This window comes from Micromesistius poutassou (genome assembly GCF_964030765.1).
Source record: "Micromesistius poutassou genome assembly, chromosome: 14".
In the NCBI taxonomy this organism is placed as follows: domain Eukaryota; kingdom Metazoa; phylum Chordata; class Actinopteri; order Gadiformes; family Gadidae; genus Micromesistius; species Micromesistius poutassou.
The window spans coordinates 15,239,226-15,259,434 of NC_140284.1; the positions used below are offsets into that span (position 1 = coordinate 15,239,226).

At 51.1% G+C, this 20,209-nt stretch overlaps 1 protein-coding gene across 3 annotated transcripts; it reads left to right on the forward strand.

Moving 5' to 3' along the window:
- The first annotated feature begins 176 nt into the window (after nt 1-176).
- cobll1b (cordon-bleu WH2 repeat protein-like 1b) lies at nt 177-20,209 on the forward strand. 3 transcript variants are annotated; one of them, XM_084478671.1, is made up of 13 exons: nt 178-357; nt 1,042-1,121; nt 11,595-11,774; nt 13,636-13,843; nt 14,315-14,540; nt 14,623-14,667; nt 14,757-14,848; nt 15,027-15,275; nt 15,888-16,032; nt 16,912-17,083; nt 17,182-17,744; nt 17,863-19,091; nt 19,681-20,209. In XM_084478671.1, the coding sequence occupies exons 2-13, from the start codon at nt 1,057-1,059 to the stop codon at nt 19,774-19,776; spliced, it is 3,270 nt and encodes a 1,089-aa protein (XP_084334797.1). In that variant the 5' UTR covers nt 178-357; nt 1,042-1,056; the 3' UTR covers nt 19,777-20,209. The 3 variants fall into 3 exon arrangements, with proteins under 3 accessions (XP_084334799.1, XP_084334797.1, XP_084334798.1); XM_084478672.1 differs by lacking the exon at nt 178-357 and adding an exon at nt 381-828; XM_084478673.1 differs by lacking the exon at nt 11,595-11,774 and having other exon boundaries at nt 177-357.

Here is a 20,209-nt window from a genome sequence, read left to right on the forward strand (position 1 = left end):
ATTATGTATTGTGTGATGAATAGATTTTCAAAACTACCACACAGTGTCGCTGTTGGCAAATAAAGTAAAGCAAATCCTTATTAAAATGATTTGTATGTTTACGTTGATTAAACACAACATGGGTGTGTCACGTCGTTACTGAGTCAACTTCTCAGAGACTGAGAGAACACGCAGTCAGCCCCAGGAGACTGAGAGGGGAGACTGAGAGGGGAGGGGAGCTGGACCGTAGACGGCCCGGGACACCGAGAGGGGAGCTGGACCACAGACGGCCGGGGACACCGAGAGGTGAGCTGGACCACAGACGGCCCGGGACACCGAGAGGGGAGCTGGACCACAGACGGCCCGGGACATCGAGAGGTGAGCTGGACCATAGACGGCCCGGCCCACCGAGTCTCGGCTGCAACACTACAGACTTAACGCGCGTTGGTTTTCCGACAGAAAGTTGTGAGGGGAGAGACTGGGCTGTATAAAGGGAGAGACCCAGTGGTAGGGGAGAGACTGGGCTGTATAAAGGGAGACCCACTGTGAGGGGAGAGACTGGGCTGTATAAAGGGAGAGACCCAGTGTGAGGGGAGAGACTGGGCTGTATAAAGGGAGAGACCCAGTGTGAGGGGAGAGACTGGGCTGTATAAAGGGAGACCCGGCTGTGTGAGGGGAGAGACTGGGCTGTATAAAGGGAGACCCGGCTGTGTGAGGGGAGAGACTGGGCTGTATAAAGGGAGACCCGGCGGTGTGACTCCCTCACACCGTGTGAGGGAGGTGGGATAATGCTCCGGCTTCTGAGAACAGAGGAGAACAACATGAGGACATAGACGGGACCCCAGGAAGGTAGGGAACATTTAAACATTGTTCAGAAAAGGTTCGCTACGGCCACCTTGTATTCTGCATAAGGGCGTTGTAGAAAGAACTGAATCCCTTTAAGAGCCTTTTAGACCGCTAGGAACTACAGTAGTCCAGAGAAATGACCTCATGCAACTTTAAAACGTCCCGTGAGCACATCGCCTCATTATGGGACTGATTCCTCTCATTGTGTCCGATCAGTTTGGAGACTCGACGATGAACGTCTTCATGGAGGACCAGGGACCACAGAGCTGCTCCAGCCGCCGGGGCTCCGGACTGAGGTAGGCTGTTTGTCTTACGGAGAGTCTGGGGCTTTATCACACAGAAGGTCGTTCGCAAATGAGAAGTCTAAATAATAATGGCACAAAGGCCTATACCTCATATGCAACACATTAAAATACAAACAGAGCTTAACATCTAGCAGCTCTTTCTTACTCGAACCGAATGTCAAGTCCCAGTTGAAGCTTCGACCTTTAGACTCATTTCCTGCTCTAAGTCTCACAGAGACCATATGTAGAGGCCATGGGAAACTTAGAGAGTAAACAATTTAGCATCCTCTGCAATCTCGCTCTCCCCCCCCCCCCCCTCTCTGCCTGTCTGTCTGTCTGTCTGTCTGTCTGTCTCTCTCTCTCTCTCTCTCTCTCTCTCTCTCTCTCTCTCTCTCTCTCTCAATCTCTGTTTGTCTGTCTGTCTGTCTGTCTCTCGTTCTCTCTCTCTCTCTCTCTCTCTCTCTCTCTCTCTCTCTCTCTCTCTCTCTTAGTCTCTCTCAGGCTTCTGCCAAAATGATGGCATAACAGATACTATATTGTAAGTATTGATTGGTCATGTAATATACTATATGAGGTATTGATTTATCATGTTTCACTCCCTGGGGAATGGGATCAGTTGATTCTGTACAGCATCTGACACGTGTTGGAATGTTCCATCATCGTGGAGGTGAAGTAACCTAAAGGTGGAGGCTTGGATGATGTCAAATAAGGTGGAGGTGATGTCACCTGAAGGTGGAGATGATGTCAGCTAAACTCAGAGCATGTGGTGGAGGTTTGCTTCGGGGGATGTCAGTGTGTTAAAAGCCTGTGAGGCTTTGACCGTTTCCATAAGTGCGTCCATAAGGGTTTCACTTCAGGCAGGCTCCTTTATAGCAGTTAGAGGAGCAAGGTGGAAAAGTGGTGTGACTGATGCAAATGTCCATGAAGTGAAGCCCTGCCTAGATTTCCATTTTCCATTTTCCATTTTTCCAGCACCTTTTTGGAGAGACATGAGGTTGTATAGGTTGTATAATGAGACAAGCCACAAGCCCTCAAGTTAACCTGCTCCCAAGATATGGATAAGGTCTGAATACGATGTGGAGAACCCCAGCACCGCCCATAAGACTGCACCACCCATGAGACCTTGTGGTGGTGCAGAGCCCCAGCACCGCCCATAAGACCTTGTGGTGGTGCAGAGCCCCAGCACCGCCCATAAGACCTTGTGGTGCAGTAGCAGGTTCTCCGTCATGTGTGACTTCTTGCGTCTGAAGCGGATTAAGCCGCTGCCTCTGAGGCCGTCTGCTGTGTCATGTGACCCGCCACCAACGCTGTGTTTGTTATTCTGCGGCCAACAGAAAGGCTCTTCTGTTCCTCCGTCACAGCAGAGAGAAAAAAACATCTTCAAAAAGTTGTCTCCTCGACTCCTCCTCAGTTCTGATTCAGATGCAGCTCACGTTTCAAACCGATTCTCTCTCCCCTTCCGTACCTATTCCAGTTTTGAATTCCAAATGGTTGTGAAACCAGTCATGAGGAACGGACACACCTTGCGTGCTGATCTCATGCTGATGCTATTGTGGATCCAACAGCCTCATCCAACCCCAGCTGCTCACATGACACACATCCATGAAACTACGGCGTGAGCCATGGACCAAACTTCATACTGAAGGACCATTCCTACCACATTCCCTCCCACAACGATAACCGTAAACAGTGGCAGAAGCCTTTTTGAAGTCCTCTAGCAGTGTCCTCATAGGCTCCCTCGTTCCTCCCGAGGGGCTGGACTTCCTACTGCCCCACATTGAAACAATGCGATGGCAGGCGAGGAGTGGGCGGCCGTCCAGTGGAAGCCAACTCACTGACCACAAACGCCATGAGCGCCTGCTACTGGTCACTTCTGGCAATTACAAGCAACAATTTATACTTAATAGGGAAACATCTAAACATATATTTTTACACAATGGTTTATCTATATATTCTGTGATTTATTTTTCACTGATCCCGAGAATCTCTTGCCCTTGTGCACTTGCGGCAGGAGAGGGAGGACGCTTTTGGCCTTGCCTTTGTTCCCCTCTCCTCTCCTTCCAGCACATAGCAGCTGGAGTCCTCCCACCTCCGGCCTCACTGCATTCTGATTGCGTTTCAGATGAATTTGCTCATTGTATGTTCTCAATAGCAACTTGTGCTTATCAGGACTCACATTCACAGATTGATGTGGGACGTGGGAACAACACAAAGCTAACGACTTGATTTGTTCAACCTCTGTTATCACAGTTTGTCCTCCGGTCAGACGCTATCTGCTACACTCACATTCTAATCACTCATGGCTGAGATTGGATTCTTTCATTTAAAGTGCAATATTTTAGGACATTTTACTGTGTTGGTTCATACAATATAACATATATACTACTGCTAGTACTACCAGTAGTACAAGTACAGCTACTGCTATTATGAAGCACGGTAGATAAAACATTCGGACCAGTCGTCTATCAATCATTTTCTGCTATCGCTATCTTATTTCAGCTAATCTCATATTTATTATGTATTTATTAGAGTCTTAGACAAGTCTGGCTGCTACTACTGACTGGGTTTAACATGCATTAGTAGATCCTGCAGTGCATTAGTAGATCCTGCAGTGCATTAGTAGATCCTGCAGTGAATTAATAGATTACGCCTTCTTAAAGTGCAGCACTCCTTTCCATCCTTTTTGCGAGGCCTCTCTGAGGAGGACTGGTCCTGGACCCTCAGCATGGGGCTCCTCCACCCAGGAGGAGGACTGGTCCTGGACCCTCAGCATCGGGCTCCTCCACCCAGGAGGAGGCCGGGTCCAGGACCCTCATAGTGTGGGGCTCCTGTGTGGGGCCTCCCCTTGGAGCTGGCTCTCTTCATGTGACCGGCCAGAGGGGATGAAGCATGCCTCTCTCTGATAGATGCCTCGCTGGGAGACAATGGACCCAGTGTCAGAGCTGCAATTATGACTGGAGGGGAAAACCTCCATCTCTCTCTCCTCTGGCCTGTCTGCCTAAATGTTAGTCTGGTAGGAATCAGGCCCTCTTCGTGTCTGTGGTGACGTCACTGTAATCGTAATGTCCCGTCTACAAGTCCAAATAACCATATGTCCCCAGACTAACTCTCAGACTAACTCAGACTAACTCAGACTAAGTCAGACTAAGTCAGAGATGCCGATGTCTCTGTGCTTACTCTCCATTTTCTCCAGAACCTCATAGAGAGGTTGGAGGTTGAACTCCGTGTTCGGATGCTCCTGGGTTCCTTGTCTGGAGGATAACCACCTGCTGCTGCAGCTAACTGCTATAGCATCATGTTGGGGTTCTAACATTTACACTAGCAATAACTAGTATAGTGCTAGTCCTCACTAGTAAAGTGCTAGTCCTCACTAGTATAGGGCTAGTACCCACTAGTATAGGCTAGTACCCACTAGTATAGTGCTAGTCCTAGTATAGTGCAAGTCCTCACTAGTATAGTGCTAGTACCCACTAGTATAGGGCTAGTACTCACTAGTATAGGGCTAGTCCTCACTAGTATAGTGCTAGTACTCACTAGTATAGGGCTAGTCCTCACTAGTATAGGGCTAGTCCTCACTAGTATAGTGCTAGTCATCTCCCATCGTACCTTGGCGTTGCCGCCGCATGTTGTGGGAAAATCAGTTTGTTTTGTGGACGGCGATAAAGGAAGTGGGGGAGGGGGGTTCACAGGGTCTGGATTCTCCCTCTCTCTTTCTCACTTACTCTGGGTCTCTCTCTCTCTGTCTCTCTCTGTCTCTGGTCTCTCTGGTCTCTCTAATCGCTCTCTGGTCTCTCTCTGGTCTCTCTGGTCTCTCTCTGGTCTCTCTGGTGTCTCTCTGGTCTCTCTGGTGTCTCTGGTCTCTCTAATCTCTGGTTTCTCTCTGGTCTCTCTGGTCTCTCTGGTCTCTCTCTGGTCTCTCTGGTGTCTCGCTGGTCTCTCTGGTGTCTCTCTGGTCTCTCTGGAGAACCAGTGTGTTTACTGGGATCTTCTCACCACTGAGCAGCTGTGGCCCTGCACTGTGTTTAGTCTCTCCTCAGGGATTACGCTCCTCCTCCCTCCCTCCTCCCTTCTCTCCTCCCTCCTCCTTCCTCCCTCCCTCCTCCCTCTCTCCCTCCCTCCTCCCTCCTCCTCCCTCCCTCCTCCCTCTCTCTCTCCCTCCTCCCTCCTCCACCCTCCCCCTTCAGTGGTTCCCACACACCACCAAATAGCCTTTTTAAAGTTTATTTACCCATCATGTTTTAAATGATTGAGCCCATAATATATACCCCCCCCTGTGCTCCCTCCCACAACAGATAAAAAATATAAAACAAATAGAATGTAGCCCATAATATCTGCATTGCTCCCATGGGAACCCCATCCATGGTGCATGATGGGAATGTCAGGCGTGTAACCACATCAAGAAGAGACGTAGCCACAGACCTAGTTGTTAGAGTGTCTCAGAACGCTAATGTATCTCATTAAGGTATGACTCTCAGATAGGAAAAAGCAAGTGATGCAAGGTCCTACAGCTTTCAATGAAAACAACAGAATACAAATACAAAGTCTCCACACATATAAGGATGAGGCATCAGCATAGAGCAGACAATAAACAATCCATCGGTGAGCAGCGGCTAGTAGTGGCTAGCAATGGGTAGCAGCGGCTTATAGTCGCTAGCAGTGGCTAGCGGTGGCTAGTAGTGGCTAGCAATGGGTAGCAGTGGCTAGTAGTGGCTAGCAATGGGTAGCAGTGGCTAGTAGCGACTAAGAATTGGTAGCAGTAGCTAGTAGTGGCTAGCAATGGGTAGCAGTGGCCAGTAGCAGCTAGCAATGGGTAGCAGCGGCTTATAGTTTCTAGCAATGGGTAGCAAGGGTAGGAGCAGATAGCAATGGGTAACAGTGGCTAGTATCCACTTGCAATGGGTAGCAGTGTCTAGTAGCGGGTAACAATGGGTAGCATTGGCTAGTAGCGGCTAGAAATGGGTGGCAGTAGCTAGTAGTGGCTGTGGCAGTGGCTAGTAATGGCAGGCAGGTGGACGCTGTGTGGCGGGCGTGTTGAGACCTGCAGCCCTCAGGAGGGTGGTGGTGACTAGAGGAGGGTGGTGGTGACTAGAGGAGGGTGGTGGTGATTAGAGGAGGGTGGTGACTAGAGGAGGGTGGTGCTGACTAGAGGAGGGTGGTGCTGACTAGAGGAGGGTGGTGCTGACTAGGGGAGGGTGGTGACTAGAGGAGGGTGGTGGTGACTAGAGGAGGGTGGTGACTAGAGGAGGGTGGTGATTAGAGGAGGGTGGTGACTAGAGGAGGGTGGTGCTGACTAGAGGAGGGTGGTGACTAGAGGAGGGTGGTGATTAGAGGAGGGTGGTGGTGACTAGAGCAGGGTGGTGGTGACTAGAGGAGGGTGGTGACTAGAGCAGGGTGGTGGTGACTAGAGGAGGGTGGTGACTAGAGGAGGGTGGTGGTGACTAGAGGAGGGTGGTGGTGACTAGAGGAGGGTGGTGACTAGAGGAGGGTGGTGGTGACTAGAGCAGGGTGGTGGTGACTAGAGGAGGGTGGTGACTAGAGGAGGGTGGTGCTGACTAGAGGAGGGTGGTGACTAGAGGAGGGTGGTGGTGATTAGAGACGGGTGGTGACTAGAGCAGGGTGGTGGTGACTAGAGGAGGGTGGTGCTGACTAGAGGAGGGTGGTGGTGACCAGAGGAGGGTGGTGGTGACTAGAGGGCTGGGGGTGACTAGGACCAGGAGGTTGTTATCGGCCTGTTCTGCACATGTGGCACTAGAGGCCTCTTTTGCCCCCCCCAGGGAGCTAAATGCTACACCAGCTGCTGCAGACATGCTACAGCAGCCACATGCACTCTGAATGGCAAAGACTTGGAACTAACAAAGAGAAGGTTCTACACGGTCAGGGAGAGAACCTGCCTAGACCTGTTCAGCATGTCTGCTGCTCCGCCTCCCACCGTTTCTAAACCTGGTCCACGCTTCCCAGCTTGGATCTAAATCTTCCAGTGGGAACAGTGTGCATTGGAAGTTAAGCTTTCACTCCAATCCTTTCAAAGGAGTTCCTTTTTGTCGTTAGTTGTTTGTTCCTGTCTGTTTTGTTTGATTTTATGGAAACATTGTAACGCTGCAAAATCATAAACCAATATATTTCCTCACAGTTCGGCTTAAATGACCTTACCCAGCCCATTTTAGTATGTTGGAGGTGGGACTGGAAAGTGTGATGTATAGCATGGAGAATTGTTCATTCTTCTCCCTGCTCTCCCTCTTTCCCTCTCTGACATAAGTGCAAAGGTATTCAGGGAATCTGCCTGAAGATTCAAACCATAGAGTCAAATTTACTATCGTTCACATCTGTCTCTCCTCCAGACTTGAATTCATTAGCAATATCGTTCTGGAGCCTTATGGAAACATGGACTGGTATTTTACGAGCTTGCACGTTCTCAGGTGTTGAGGAGACCTTCAAGCATCAGTTTTTTTCAGGACTTCACACATGACTCATTTTGTTCTTGTTGTTAGGGTTTGGGTGAGTCGCGCTACAGAGGGACACATACCGCTCCACACACGAGTCCTGCTCTTAAACTAGGCTTAAGTCTTTAAGTCTCAGCCAGAAGACTATTCAGTGTGTCTGCTGGACTGAGGGTTGTGCTCAGAGGGTCTGGAGTGTTGTATGCTTTATCAGGTTCTCTGAATCGCAACTCGGGTTTCTGAGCCGTTGTTGAAGAACCACTGGGTTGTTTCCTGCATGGTGCTGTGTTGTGTAATGCGTTGGTGCTCCTGGGAGATCCTTCTAGACACCAGGCTCCTCCTAGGGAGAGAGCCCTAGCCCTCCTGTGAGTGAAGGCTCCGCCGGTCAAGCTGTGACTTGCACCAACATTCAGAAACACACCCTGGCTTCCTGGGAACACCGGTAGGACGGCAGGAATCTAAAACAACCAAACAACCAAAATGACAGTCGGGTCGGTCTTCTGTCTGCGCACTGCCAGCCTGATGACGGCACGTAGAGCAGGCTTTGGCTCAGTGAAGAATGTAAACATGATGGTTTGAGCTGGAGGTTAATGGGTCTTCCTATCGCATGCTTTCCTAATGATGCTAATGTTAGCTTGTAAAAATAAACTGGCTAGCGTCTTTCAGCAGCTAGTCAGCGCCAACAGAATGATGCAACATTATAAGCTGAAGACAAAGAATTCACACTATAGAGCAGCATATAGGCGTCACACGCAACAACTAAATATTAACAAATATCAATAGATATTTATTAATCGTGGTGGGGGCGATAAATACATTCATATGTATACATATATATATATACATATATATAGGAACAATCAGTAAAGTAGCACAGTCTATTGTGGACGATAATGTGTGTCTACAAATGTTATTCCTATATTTACATTTACATTTAGGGCATTTAGCAGACGCTTTTATCCAAAGCGACTTACAATAAGTATATATTTGTCATAAGAAGATTCCTATAGTCTGGTAGACTTTGTACCCTGATGGAGGGTTACCACCCAATAGGCTGTCTGCTCACACTTTATCAAGACGCCACTCAGGGCCTCTGTGTCAGCGTTGTTTATACATCATGTGACTTTCCTGTCGGCCAGACATCCTGTTCAACCAGGCTCATGAAGAAGACAATGACGTTGACATTCACGCATTCTGCAAATATGATTTCCCTGTCATATACACATGATGTGTGTGTGAGCGGACTTCATGTTTGTTATTCAAATGTATCACAATTATGCTTTATCGTCACCTCAGTGCTGTTTAGGGTTAATACATGTAGTCTAGGGTCAGTACATGTAGTTTAGGATCAGTACATGTTGTGTTGGGTCAGTACATGTAGTTTAGGGTTAGTTAATGTAATATAGGGTCAGTTATGTAAGGGATAATGTATAGAACGCCAGTCATTATCGTGAAATAAGCCCAGACAGGGCGAACCGGACACCGTCGCGAAGCGGAGGAAGCATCTTGCTTATTTGGCTTATTTTAGATAATGACCGGCGTTCTACACATTATCCCGCTTATTACACAGTTACTTGCCAAAACGAAAAAGTAACTTCACACTGTTGGTTTACAATTACCATTTATAGTGTTGATCAGCAAAGAAATAGTCTGCCAAAGACGTTGACGTCGCTTAGCAACCAAATCTGCTGGGGTTGATAAGTTACCGGACTACTCGCGGAGTGATACGAAAGACGTGAAAAAATATTTTTGTATCATCATGATCATGCCTCTTTGTGTTCAAGAAAATGACAGCAGCTTCCCCAGACCAATGTGCAATCTATGATTGAGCTTGGTCTGGCAATAGCCAGGCTAGTAGGTTAAGGTAGGGGTGGGTTCAGCATGTGTAGTTTAGGGTTGGTTCAGTATGTGTAGTTTAGGGTGGGTTCAGTAGGTGTAGTTTAGGGTTGGTTCAGTAGGTGTAGGTTAGGGTTGGTTCAGTAGGTGTAGTTTAGGGTTGGTTCAGTATGTGTAGTTTAGGGTTGGTTCAGTAGGTGTAGTTTAGGGTTGGTTCAGTAGGTGTAGTTTAGTGTTAGGGTTGGTTCAGTAAGTGTAGTTTAGGGTTTGTTCAGTATGTGTAGTTTAGGGTTGGTTCAGTAGGTGTAGTTTAGGGTTGGTTCAGTATGTGTAGTTCAGGGTTGGTTCAGTAGGTGTAGTTTAGGGTTGGTTCAGTATGTGTAGTTTAGGGTTGGTTCAGTATGTGTAGTTTAGGGTTGGTTCAGTAGGTGTAGGTTAGGGTTGGTTCAGTAGGTGTAGTTTAGGGTTGGTTCAGTATGTGTAGGTTAGGGTTGGTTCAGTAGGTGTTGATTAGGGTTAGTGTTAGTAGTTAGCTTAGTACATGTAGAATATGTACTGCCCTGTGTGTATGTGTGTGTGTGTGTGTGTGTGTGTGTGTGTGTGTGTGTGTATGTGTGTGTGTGTGTGTGTGTGTGTGTGTGTGTGTGTGTGTGTGTGTGTATGTGTGTGTGTGATGAATCAAAGCATTTTGATTAATCTCTTCCATTGCTGGTGGGATGGTTTGCAGTTACATCATATAGGGTGTTGCTGTGTGTGTGGGGGGGAGTGGGTGTTTCAGAAATTGTGGCCTTTGACAGCACACACCCTTGTTGCCTGTGTGCCTGTGAGCCACACACACACACACACACACACACACACACACACACACACACACACACACACACACACACACACACGCGCACACACACACACACACACACACACACACACACACACACACACACACACACACACAGACATGCAAACAATGCACATTTGCATTGTACACAAAATCCATCTTGTTTGTAATATTATTGCATTGTTTTGTTTTTATTAGAGCTGAAGCCCAAACTGTGCTCTCATAATATAATAAATAAATCATGAAGGAATCTTGGAGGGACTGCTAATACTCAGCAGCTTAGTGAGGGGGGGGGCATGGCTGGGATTCCTCCCGTTGAGTAGCCTCCCCTCCCCCAGTTGAGGTCCTGACCCCCAGAGGGGAGACCCCCCCCCTCACCCAGGCCCCCTCAGCCACTGAGGTCCACCTCTGAGGGGCATCTGAGAGGATTCCCCTTCATTGACCTTGTGTTTATTCCTTGGTTTTACCTTCAGATGTACTGCGCCTGTGTGTGTGTGTGTGTGTGTGTGTGTGTGTGTGTGTGTGTGTGTGTGTGTGTGTGTGTGTGTGTGTGTGTGTGTGTGTGTGTGTGTGTGTGTGTGTGTGGTATAATATTAGTATTAATTACCTTCAGATGTGTGTGTGTGTGTATGGTATAGTATTAGTATTAATTATAAAAACAAACATGCCCTCCTGCTCGCAAACGGCCGTTCTTTGATAAAAAACCCAAAGGATCGTTAAGGCCTTAACCCTTAACCCTAACCCTAACCCTGACCCTGACCCTGACCCTGACCCTAACCCTAACCCTGACCCTGACCCTTAACCCTAAGCCTAAACCTAAGCCTAACCCTCAAGCAGCTTCCTTCAGTCAGAGATGATGTCTTTGACAGATGGAGACCAGCTCTTGGCTGCTGGACATGTCATACAGTACTCTGTGATAAAATCTTAATTACATCTAAAAGACACTCAGCGCTGTTGCTCTGTCTGCAAACAGCCTGTGTGCGTCGCCCCTAGCTTGAAGAGATCAGTGCTGTGAGAGGCTGCTGCCTGCAGCCCTGCAGAGACCAGATGACTGTGTCTTTGGATGTCTTGTGACCTGTTTTTAAATTGGGCTTGACTATTTCATGTTGCGTCACACCACCAGCACAACCTCAGCTCTGACATCGTCTGGCCTCGGAACAGAGTCTCTCCTTGTGGTAGTTAGTAGTAGTAGTAAGTTAGTTAGTTAGGGGTCGGCCAGCAGCTCCATGTCTTCACTCACTCACAGCACATCAGTCAAAGGGAGAGGGTCATGTGGACGATGAGCGTCTTTGTCTTCAGACGTCGTTACAGTCCTCCACCGTCAATCTGAACCCATCTCATCCCCTCATTCATTTCTCCTTCCCCCCCAAACAGGGCGTCGACCAAGAGCAAAGCGCCGTCCCCCCCCCCACAGAGCGACCCGTACCCCAGCCCCCCCCCGCGCTGCCCTGGGTACCCCAGCCACCCCGGGGGGGGCACCCTGGAGCAGGACCAGCTGGCCTTGGTGGTGGTCCTACCGGGCGGGGCGGAGAAGATCACCAGCGTGCACAGCAGGTGAGACCCTGAAGGGGCCCGTGTTCTCCCCCTGACCTGAGGGGGTCCTGCACCGGTGCAGTGGGGACCGGGCCCCGGGACACCCCTGTGTTGTAGATAAATACATCATATTGATGAGTGGGGACATTCAGGACCTTTAAGCCCCTTTTCACGCAGTCTCAGCCTGAAAAGTTCCAGAAGGTTTCCTGTACGGGTCGTGTGTGAATGGGAACAGAATCCATACTGGTAACGCTGTGCAGTGTGTGAGATGCAGGACGCTGCTGCGTGTGTGAGGCTGAACATTGGCCTTCATATAGAGCTGGAGAAACAACCAGAAGGCCTTCATATAGAGCTGGAGGACCAACCAGAAGGCCTTCATATAGAGCTGACCAACCAGAAGGCTTTCATATAGAGCTGGAGAACCAACCAGAAGGCCTTCATATAGAGCTGACCAACCAGAAGGCTTTCATATAGAGCTGACCAACCAGAAGGCCTTCATGTAGAGCTGACCAACCAGAAGGCCTTCATATAGAGTTGGAGAACCAACCAGAAGGCCTTCATATAGAGCTGGAGAATCAACCAGAAGGCCTTCATATAGAGCTGGAGAACCAACCAGAAGGCCTTCATATAGAGCTGGAGAACCAACCAGAAGGCCTTCATATAGAGCTGGAGAACCAACCAGAAGGCCTTCATATAGAGCTGGAGAACCAACCAGAAGGCCTTCATATAGAGCTGGAGAACCATTGGGTAACGGTCATAAACATTTACACATGAGAAACCAAAAGACTCAACTACAGCGGCCCATCAGTCTCAGGCCAATGAGAGCAGGGAGAGGTGGAGCAGCAGAGTGGGTGGAGTTAGGTGGAGCAGCAGAGTGAGTTAGGCGGAGCAGCAGAGTGAGTGGAGTTAGGTGGAGCAGCAGAGTGAGTTAGGCGGAGCAGCAGAGTGAGTGGAGTTAGGTGGAGCAGCAGAGTGGGTTAGGTGGAGCAGCAGAGTGATTTGGCTGGAGCAGTGAGTCATGCTGTCTGGCAGTAGGGCCGCTGTAGGAAGCAGCATTCAGCATTGGGTGTGTTTGCAGCGTCGTGTCTCTACAGTTACTCCAGTGGAATGGAGGAATCACACATTCAGAAGCAGAGCGCTGCCAGCGTCTCGGTTGGAGAGTGGCTGAATCTGGAGTTTCTGTTCTGCTTTGGGGGAAGCAGTGGCAGAGAAGCCGGGGTTTCTAGTGAAGACTTGACTCCTAATGGGAGCAGCATGTGTCAATAAATCACAATGTGGATATGGCTTCATGACACAAGGTCTCTCTCTGTCCTTCAACGATTGCCCTTACTGACTTACATTCGCCTTAGACGCCGACAAACTTTACTTAAGATATCCCTTATCCCTCCTACTCCCTATGCTCACAATTCTTCAACCTTTCACTTGGAGATATCTCAAAGCCCTTTGGCCTCGTGACAAACCACTGTGTGATTCAATATAGAAGGAGCAGGCATCAAATTCCTCGCTTCACTTTTTCCCTTCTTCTGCGTGTTTGTACCAAAGGTTCCTGAGCACAGTGAACACCGATGACTCTTTTGTTTTTTTTAACCTTATAGTAACACGGCCCCTTATTACTGCTAATATGCTATGTTAAAGTAACACAGTCCTATATTTCTGCTAGCATGTTATTAAAGTCAGGGTTACACTGTCCTTTAGTACTGCTGGCATGTTTTTAACGTCAATGTAGCACAGTCCTATATTAACCCGAGCATGTGTTATTACCGTTATTAAAGTAAGCTCCTGTATTACTACTAGCATGTACTGTTAGCCTGCTGCTACATCACGTCCTGTCTTCCCCATCTAACTCAATGTGCTCTTGCTGTTTGCTTTGTGTGTCTTTCAGCAAGCCTCTCATGGACCTCCTGGTGATGCTGTGTGCTCAGTACCACCTGAGCCCCTCCAGCCACACCCTGGAGCTGGTCACCGCTAACAGGAAGCACGTCAAGTTCAAGCCCAACGCCCGCATCGGAGCGCTGGACGCCCAGCGGGTTCTGCTCAAACCCAAAGGAGACGAGGACAAGAACAGAACCACCAGTCCACAGATGCCAGAGGTACAGACCAAAGCCTTCTGTCCTGAGTGTGGAGCTAGACAGTGGGCACACAGGGGGCAGGGCCAGGGGGCGGGGCTAGGGGGCGGGGCCAGGGGGCGGGGCCAGGGGGGGCTGCCAGGGGGAAGGGCCAGGGGGGGCCTACCTGCTCTTTAATGAACTCTACCTGCTCCTTAATGAACTCTAACTACCTGGTCCTTAATGAACTCTACCTGCTCCTTAATGAACTCTACCTGCTCCTTAATGAACTCTACCTGCTCCTTAATGAACTCAACCTGCTCCTTAATGAACTCTACCTGCTCCTTAATGAACTCTACCTGCTCCTTAATGGACTCTACCTGCTCCTTAATGAACTCTACCTGCTCCTTAATGAACTCTAACTACCTGCTCCTTAATGAACTCTACCTGCTCCTTAATGGACTCTACCTGCTCCTTAATGAACTCTACCTGCTCCTTAATGAACTGCGTTTTCAGCAAACGGTTCGGATGGTGATAAACTACAAGAGGAGCCAGAAGACGATCCTGCGTGTGAACCCCCGCGTTCCTCTGGCAGAACTCCTGCCGGCCATCTGTGACAAATGTGAGTTTGAGACGGAGACGACGGTGCTGCTGCGTGACGCGGGCTCCCGGGGCCCCCTGGACCTGTCCAGCTCACTCAACGACTACGCCATCAGAGACGTCTACGCCAGGGACACTAAAGGTGGCTGATGTGTTACCACGCATGTATTCATAATCATATCCTATCACTTTACCCACTAACTTGCGTTTGATTGGTTCCCCAGATGACCTTGATTCACCTGTATCCCCCGCCTCCCCCTCACAGTCAGGTAGATGAAATATGAGGTGTGTGTGTGTGTGTGTGTGTGTGTGTGTGTGTGTGATGTTCCAGTGTAACACTATCATTGTGATTCTCCAGCGATGCTGAGACTTGGTAAAGATAAGAACCAGAAGGAAAAGGAAAACAAAGGCTTCAGCATGTTCAGAAGAAGCAGGAAGAGATCCGAGCAGGTAAAGTTCTGTAACTTCATCTAAGAGTCATGTAAACATCTAGTGATTTCGGACCGCAGCCCCTGCATGGGGAGGAGTTATCTCTGGGTCTGCTATTGGTCCAGGCAGCAGGCGTTTGTTTATTCCTGGCCTCTCTTATCCTCACCTGATTGGCTGTTTGGATGTTTGCTCTTGAAAGCCAACGACAGCCAGCGCTCCGGCGTCCCCAGTCCTGGTCAGCAAGCCGCGACCTCTCAGCATGGCGTTACCCAGCATGCACCCTTCTCCCCTCGACCGCCAGCTGTCCCTGGAGGCACCGAGGAAGAGGCGCGCCCCCCAGCCTCCCGGGGCCACACCCCAGAGCCGCCCGGCCCCGCCCCGCGGCCTGGCCCTGCCCCGCCGCCCACGGCCACTCAGCGCCGAGCCCGGCTCACCGGACCAGGACCAGGTGAGGGGGGGGGGGTCTAGACCGGTCTAAAGCTGGTGTCTCTGTCTCTCAGACCGGTCTAAAGCTGGTGTCTCTGTCTCTCAGACCGGTCTAAAGCTGGTGTCTCTGTCTCAGACCGGTCTAAAGCTGGTGTCTCTGTCTCTCAGACCGGTCTAAAGCTGGTGTCTCTGTCTCAGACCGGTCTAAAGCTGGTGTCTCTGTCTCAGACCGGTCTAAAGCTGGTGTCTCTGTCTCTCAGACCGGTCTAAAGCTGGTGTCTCTGTCTCTCAGACCGGTCTAAAGCTGGTGTCTCTGTCTCTCAGACCGGTCTAAAGCTGGTGTCTCTGTCTCTCAGACCAGTCTAAAGCTGGTGTCTCTGTCTCAGACCGGTCTAAAGCTGGTGTCTCTGTCTCAGACCGGTCTAAAGCTGGTGTCTCTGTCTCTCAGACCGGTCTAAAGCTGGTGTCTCTGTCTCAGACCGGTCTAAAGCTGGTGTCTCTGTCTCAGACCGGTCTAAAGCTGGTGTCTCTGTCTCTCAGACCGGTCTAAAGCTGGTGTCTCTGTCTCAGACCGGTCTAAAGCTGGTGTCTCTGTCTCTCAGACCGCTCTAAAGCTGGTGTCTCTGTCTCTCAGACCGGTTTGCGGCGTGGGTCTACAGACTCGAAGAGCATCAAACGGAAGGCCCCGCCGCCGCCCACCTCCCTGTCGGGGGTCCAGGACCCGCCCTCGCCCCAGGGCCCCCCCTCGCCCCAGTCCTCGCTACAGGACAGTTCACAAGGTGGGTCTTGTGTGAGAATGTGCCGAACTCCCTCTGCATTCAATGTTTGTTTTTGAATGTTTTCATCAACTGCTTGATAATCTGCTTGTTTTGAAATCTGCACTTTGACCTCAAAGTCAACACAAGAGAGGCTGCAGACAGAGCTTTGAGTTTCACCCCTTTGAGGTTCAGCTTTATGTTTACATTGCACTGTAGCTCCATCTAGTGGTCGTTCCAACACATAGCTCCTAATTCTGCAGTACACATTGTCGTCACTCTGGAGCCCTTCCCCTTCTTCACCATCACCGATCGGGTTCAGTTAGGGTTCATGCGCCTCATTTTGAATTCAACGCAGTAGACCAAAAATGGAATGATTGGGAACAAGAGTGGGAGTGGGACCAGGAGTGGGAGCCATGACATGACTTTGGTTCCCAACGCACGTATAGCAGTTGGAAACTCAAAGCACTCAAAACATAAGATGACACAAAGGGTCATCTTATGTTTTTATCAGATAGGACATTTGAAGGCAGTACATCCATAATACACAGATAGCATAACACATGCTGCATTCTGATTGGATACCTGTTGCGTCAGAACCTTCTCGGTCATGAATTGATGTTGGTAGATGTTTCTGAGGTTCTCTCTGATGGTTTTTTCAGAGGAAGTTCTTTCTGAGATTAAGCATCCTGTGAATCCTGGGCTTTCTGGGTCACCACAGTGAGCCCAGGAAGTATCAGCCTCGCTGTGCAGCCCGCTCCAGGGTCAGGGACACTTGGGCCGAGGGCCAGATTTCTGCTTTGCAAAATCATTTCGTTTGTATCTGAACTAAACTCCAATCAAGTGGGTGAAAACAAGTTCATGTGAATGGGGTGCAATGAAGGGTCATATTGTGGTTCCCAGGACACAGCACACTGGAGGAGATCAGTGAGCAGGAGGAGACCAGCGGCCCGCCCGTCTGTCCCCCAGCAGACCTCTCCACAGCGGCCCCGCCCCCAGGGGGCCCCCAGGGGCCCGGGCCCCTACCGGCCAGGACCAGTGGAGATCAACCAGGTGATCTGTCCACAGATGGCAAGTACGAACCCTTAGTTACCTTCCCTCCTTCCTTGGCCACTGAGCCATGCTTTGTGTACGAATACATCCGAAACACGCTTAACGCTGTGTGTTTGACAGGTCAACACAGAGCACAGTGAGAGACACTGCAGTGGACCCCAGTCCAGTGAGAGACACTGCAGTGGAGGCCAGGCCAGTGGGGGACACTGCAGTGGAGGCCAGGCCAATGGGGGACACTGCAGTGGACCCCAGTCCAGTGAGAGACACTGCAGTGGAGGCCAGACCAGTGAAGGACACTGCAGTGGAGGCCAGGCCAATGGGGGACACTGCAGTGGAGGCCAGGCCAGTGGGGGACACTGCAGTGGACCCCAGTCCAGTGAGAGACACTGCAGTGGAGGCCAGGCCAGTGAAGGACACTGCAGTGGAGGCCAGGCCAGTGAGGGACACTGCAGTGGAGGCCAGGCCAGTGGGGGACACTGCAGTGGACCCCAGGCCAGTGGGGGACACTGCAGTGGAGGCGAGGCCAGTGAAGGACACTGCAGTGGAGGCCAGGCCAGTGAAGGACACTGCAGTGGAGGCGAGGCCAGTGAAGGACACTGCAGTGGAGGCCAGGCCAGTGGGGGATACTGCAGTGCAGGACGTGGACGCCAGGCTGGCCCCCATGTTGATGGAAGGTCCTGCTGGTAGGATACACTTTAATATTCATACAGACTTCGTTATCATCAATATTTTATAGACTTCCGGTTTTGGAGGCAATGGGATCCAGGCTGGCTTGTCCTGAGTCTGTTTGTTCTCTTGCAGAGAGCGGTCCGGTCGGGGTGCTGACGGAGGAACCTTTAGGAGGCCATGGAAGCAGCGTGGGCCCCGCCGCAGCCCCGCCCCTAACCCCACCTCCACCTCCGCCCCAAACCCCACCTCCACCACCGCCCCAAACCCCACCTCCACCACACCCTCATGGAGTGGCGACAGGAGAGCCAACAACTCCTCCCCTTCCTGTTCCCGCTCCACCATTCCCAGCTCTCCCCCGGGCCTCTGGATCGCCGGGGCTTGAGGAGCGGCCCCTCTTCGACCCCGCCCCCCCCGGCGCCCCCTCAGCGTGGGGGGCCGCGTCTGGTCGGGACCCGGACTCTGATCCCAGGCCTAAACCCTCCAACGAGCTGACGAGGGACTACATCCCCAAGGTGGGCATGACCACCTTCACCATCGTGCCTCAGAAGTCTCTAGAGAAACTCCGATACTTTGAGGTGGCGCTGACGCTGGAGCCGCCGCCGCCTCCACCTGTGGCCCCTGAACCGGAAGCACAGGGTGGGGCTCCTCCTCCGCCAGAGGAGCAGGACGGCCCCTGGCCGCCACAGGAAGACTCCCCTCCTCTACCTCAGCAGACCAACACTGGGGACGCCGTTTTGTCCTCCTCGACCAATCACAGTGAAGTCAAGCAGGTGAAGGTTCCGCCCCTGACCAAACCCAAGCCCGGGTCCTTCCGCCTGCCTCCGCTCAACGCCGCCCACGACCTCAGCTCTGCAGCAGTGAGGAGGCTCAGCTCTCTCCCAGGGGCCCGCCCCGCTGAGGCCCCGGGGGACCGGGCCCTGCTGCCCCCTCCTCCTCCCCCCCCCTCCGCCATGCAGGGCCCAGAGAGGAGTGTGGGCGGCCCTGCTGTGGGGGGCCGGGGTGTGGGGGGCCCTGCTGTGGGGGGCCGGGGTGTGGGGGGCCCTGCTGTGGAGGGCCGGGGTGCCTCCCGGCCGGGCGGCTGGGCATCTCGGGGGCCCTCCGTGGGGCTGAGCCTGGACAAGCTGAGGAGCTTCACGGCCCCCCGACCCTACACCCCCTCCACCCCGTCCCGCTTCGCCCAGGCCGTGTCCTCCGCCGTGAGGAGGAGCCAGTCGCTGTCCCAGGCCTCAGCCTCTCTGGCCTATCCGGCCTCTCCGGCCTCTCTGGCCTCTCCGGCCTCTCCGGCCTCTCCGGCCTCTCTGGCCTCGCCGCCGTTCTCCCCGGTCGCGGGCCGCGTCTCATCGGACCCGACGAGAGGCCAGGTGAGTGTGTGCTCAGGAGGCGTGTCTCTTCTGGGTCGTCAGTTACCTTCAACGTATCGTTTTCAGAACCTGACAAACTTTGTTTGTCAGGTTTTTTTCTATCCGCAAGGCTCTCTGTCCTCCTGTCTGTCCTCCTCTCTGTCCTCCTGTCTGTCTGTCCTCCTCTCTGTCCTCCTGTCTGTCCTCCTCTCTGTCCTCCTGTCTGTCCTCCTCTCTGTCCTCCTGTCTGTCCTCCTGTCTCTCTGTCCTCCTCTCTGTCCTCCTCTCTGTCCTCCTCTCTGTCCTCCTGTCTGTCCTCCTGTCTCTCTGTCCTCCTGTCTGTCCTCCTGTCTGTCCTCCTGTCTCTCTGTCCTCCTCTCTGTCCTCCTCTCTGTCCTCCTGTCTCTCTGTCCTCCTGTCTGTCCTCCTGTCTCTCTGTCCTCCTCTCTGTCCTCCTGTCTCTCTGTCCTCCTCTCTGTCCTCTCTGTCCTCCTGTCTGTCCTCCTGTCTGTCTGTCCTCCTCTCTGTCCTCCTGTCTGTCCTCCTATCTGTCCTCCTCTCTGTCCCCCTGGTATTGTGTATTCATGGTTTCTCCTCCTCTGTCCCACAGGACAGGGAAAGTCCACTCCTGGACCAGGACCAGGACCAGGACCAGGACCAGGACCAGGACCAGGACCAGGAACAGGACCAGGACCACCATGAATAACTGAATGGTTACACATCATGAATAACTATGCATTATTATTATACAAATGAAAGGAAGACACATTTATTATTCACTGCTGTTATTTTTTTTTCTTTGCACAACAATATCAGAGAATATTATTCTATTTGGAAAAATACCATAATTTAAAAATAACTTTATTATTTTATTTAGTGTCCTTAGATGTTGATTTGAAGGGTCCAGTGACCGTAGTACTCATGATAATGACTAATTAAGCTGGAGATGTTGTAGCCAGCCTGGGTTATGGTACTAAACTGATGTTTTATTTTCCTCGGTGATCACTTCAAATATGTATTTTAATATAAAATGGATGGTTCTTGGTTAAGCTATGTGCAAAATTACTGATATGTAAAATCTGACTCTGTTTCTATAGAGAAGGGTTGACATAAATAAAAATAACGTGAAAAAGCATTGT

Coding starts and splice junctions, on each gene's coding strand:
- cobll1b (XM_084478671.1), top strand. CDS start 1,057: ATGAACGTCTTCATGGAGGACCAGGGACCACAGAGCTGCTCCAGCCGC. Junction 11,775..13,635: donor ATCACCAGCGTGCACAGCAG/GTGAGACCCTGA, acceptor TGTGTCTTTCAG/CAAGCCTCTCATGGACCTCC. Junction 14,541..14,622: donor CTACGCCAGGGACACTAAAG/GTGGCTGATGTG, acceptor TTGGTTCCCCAG/ATGACCTTGATTCACCTGTA.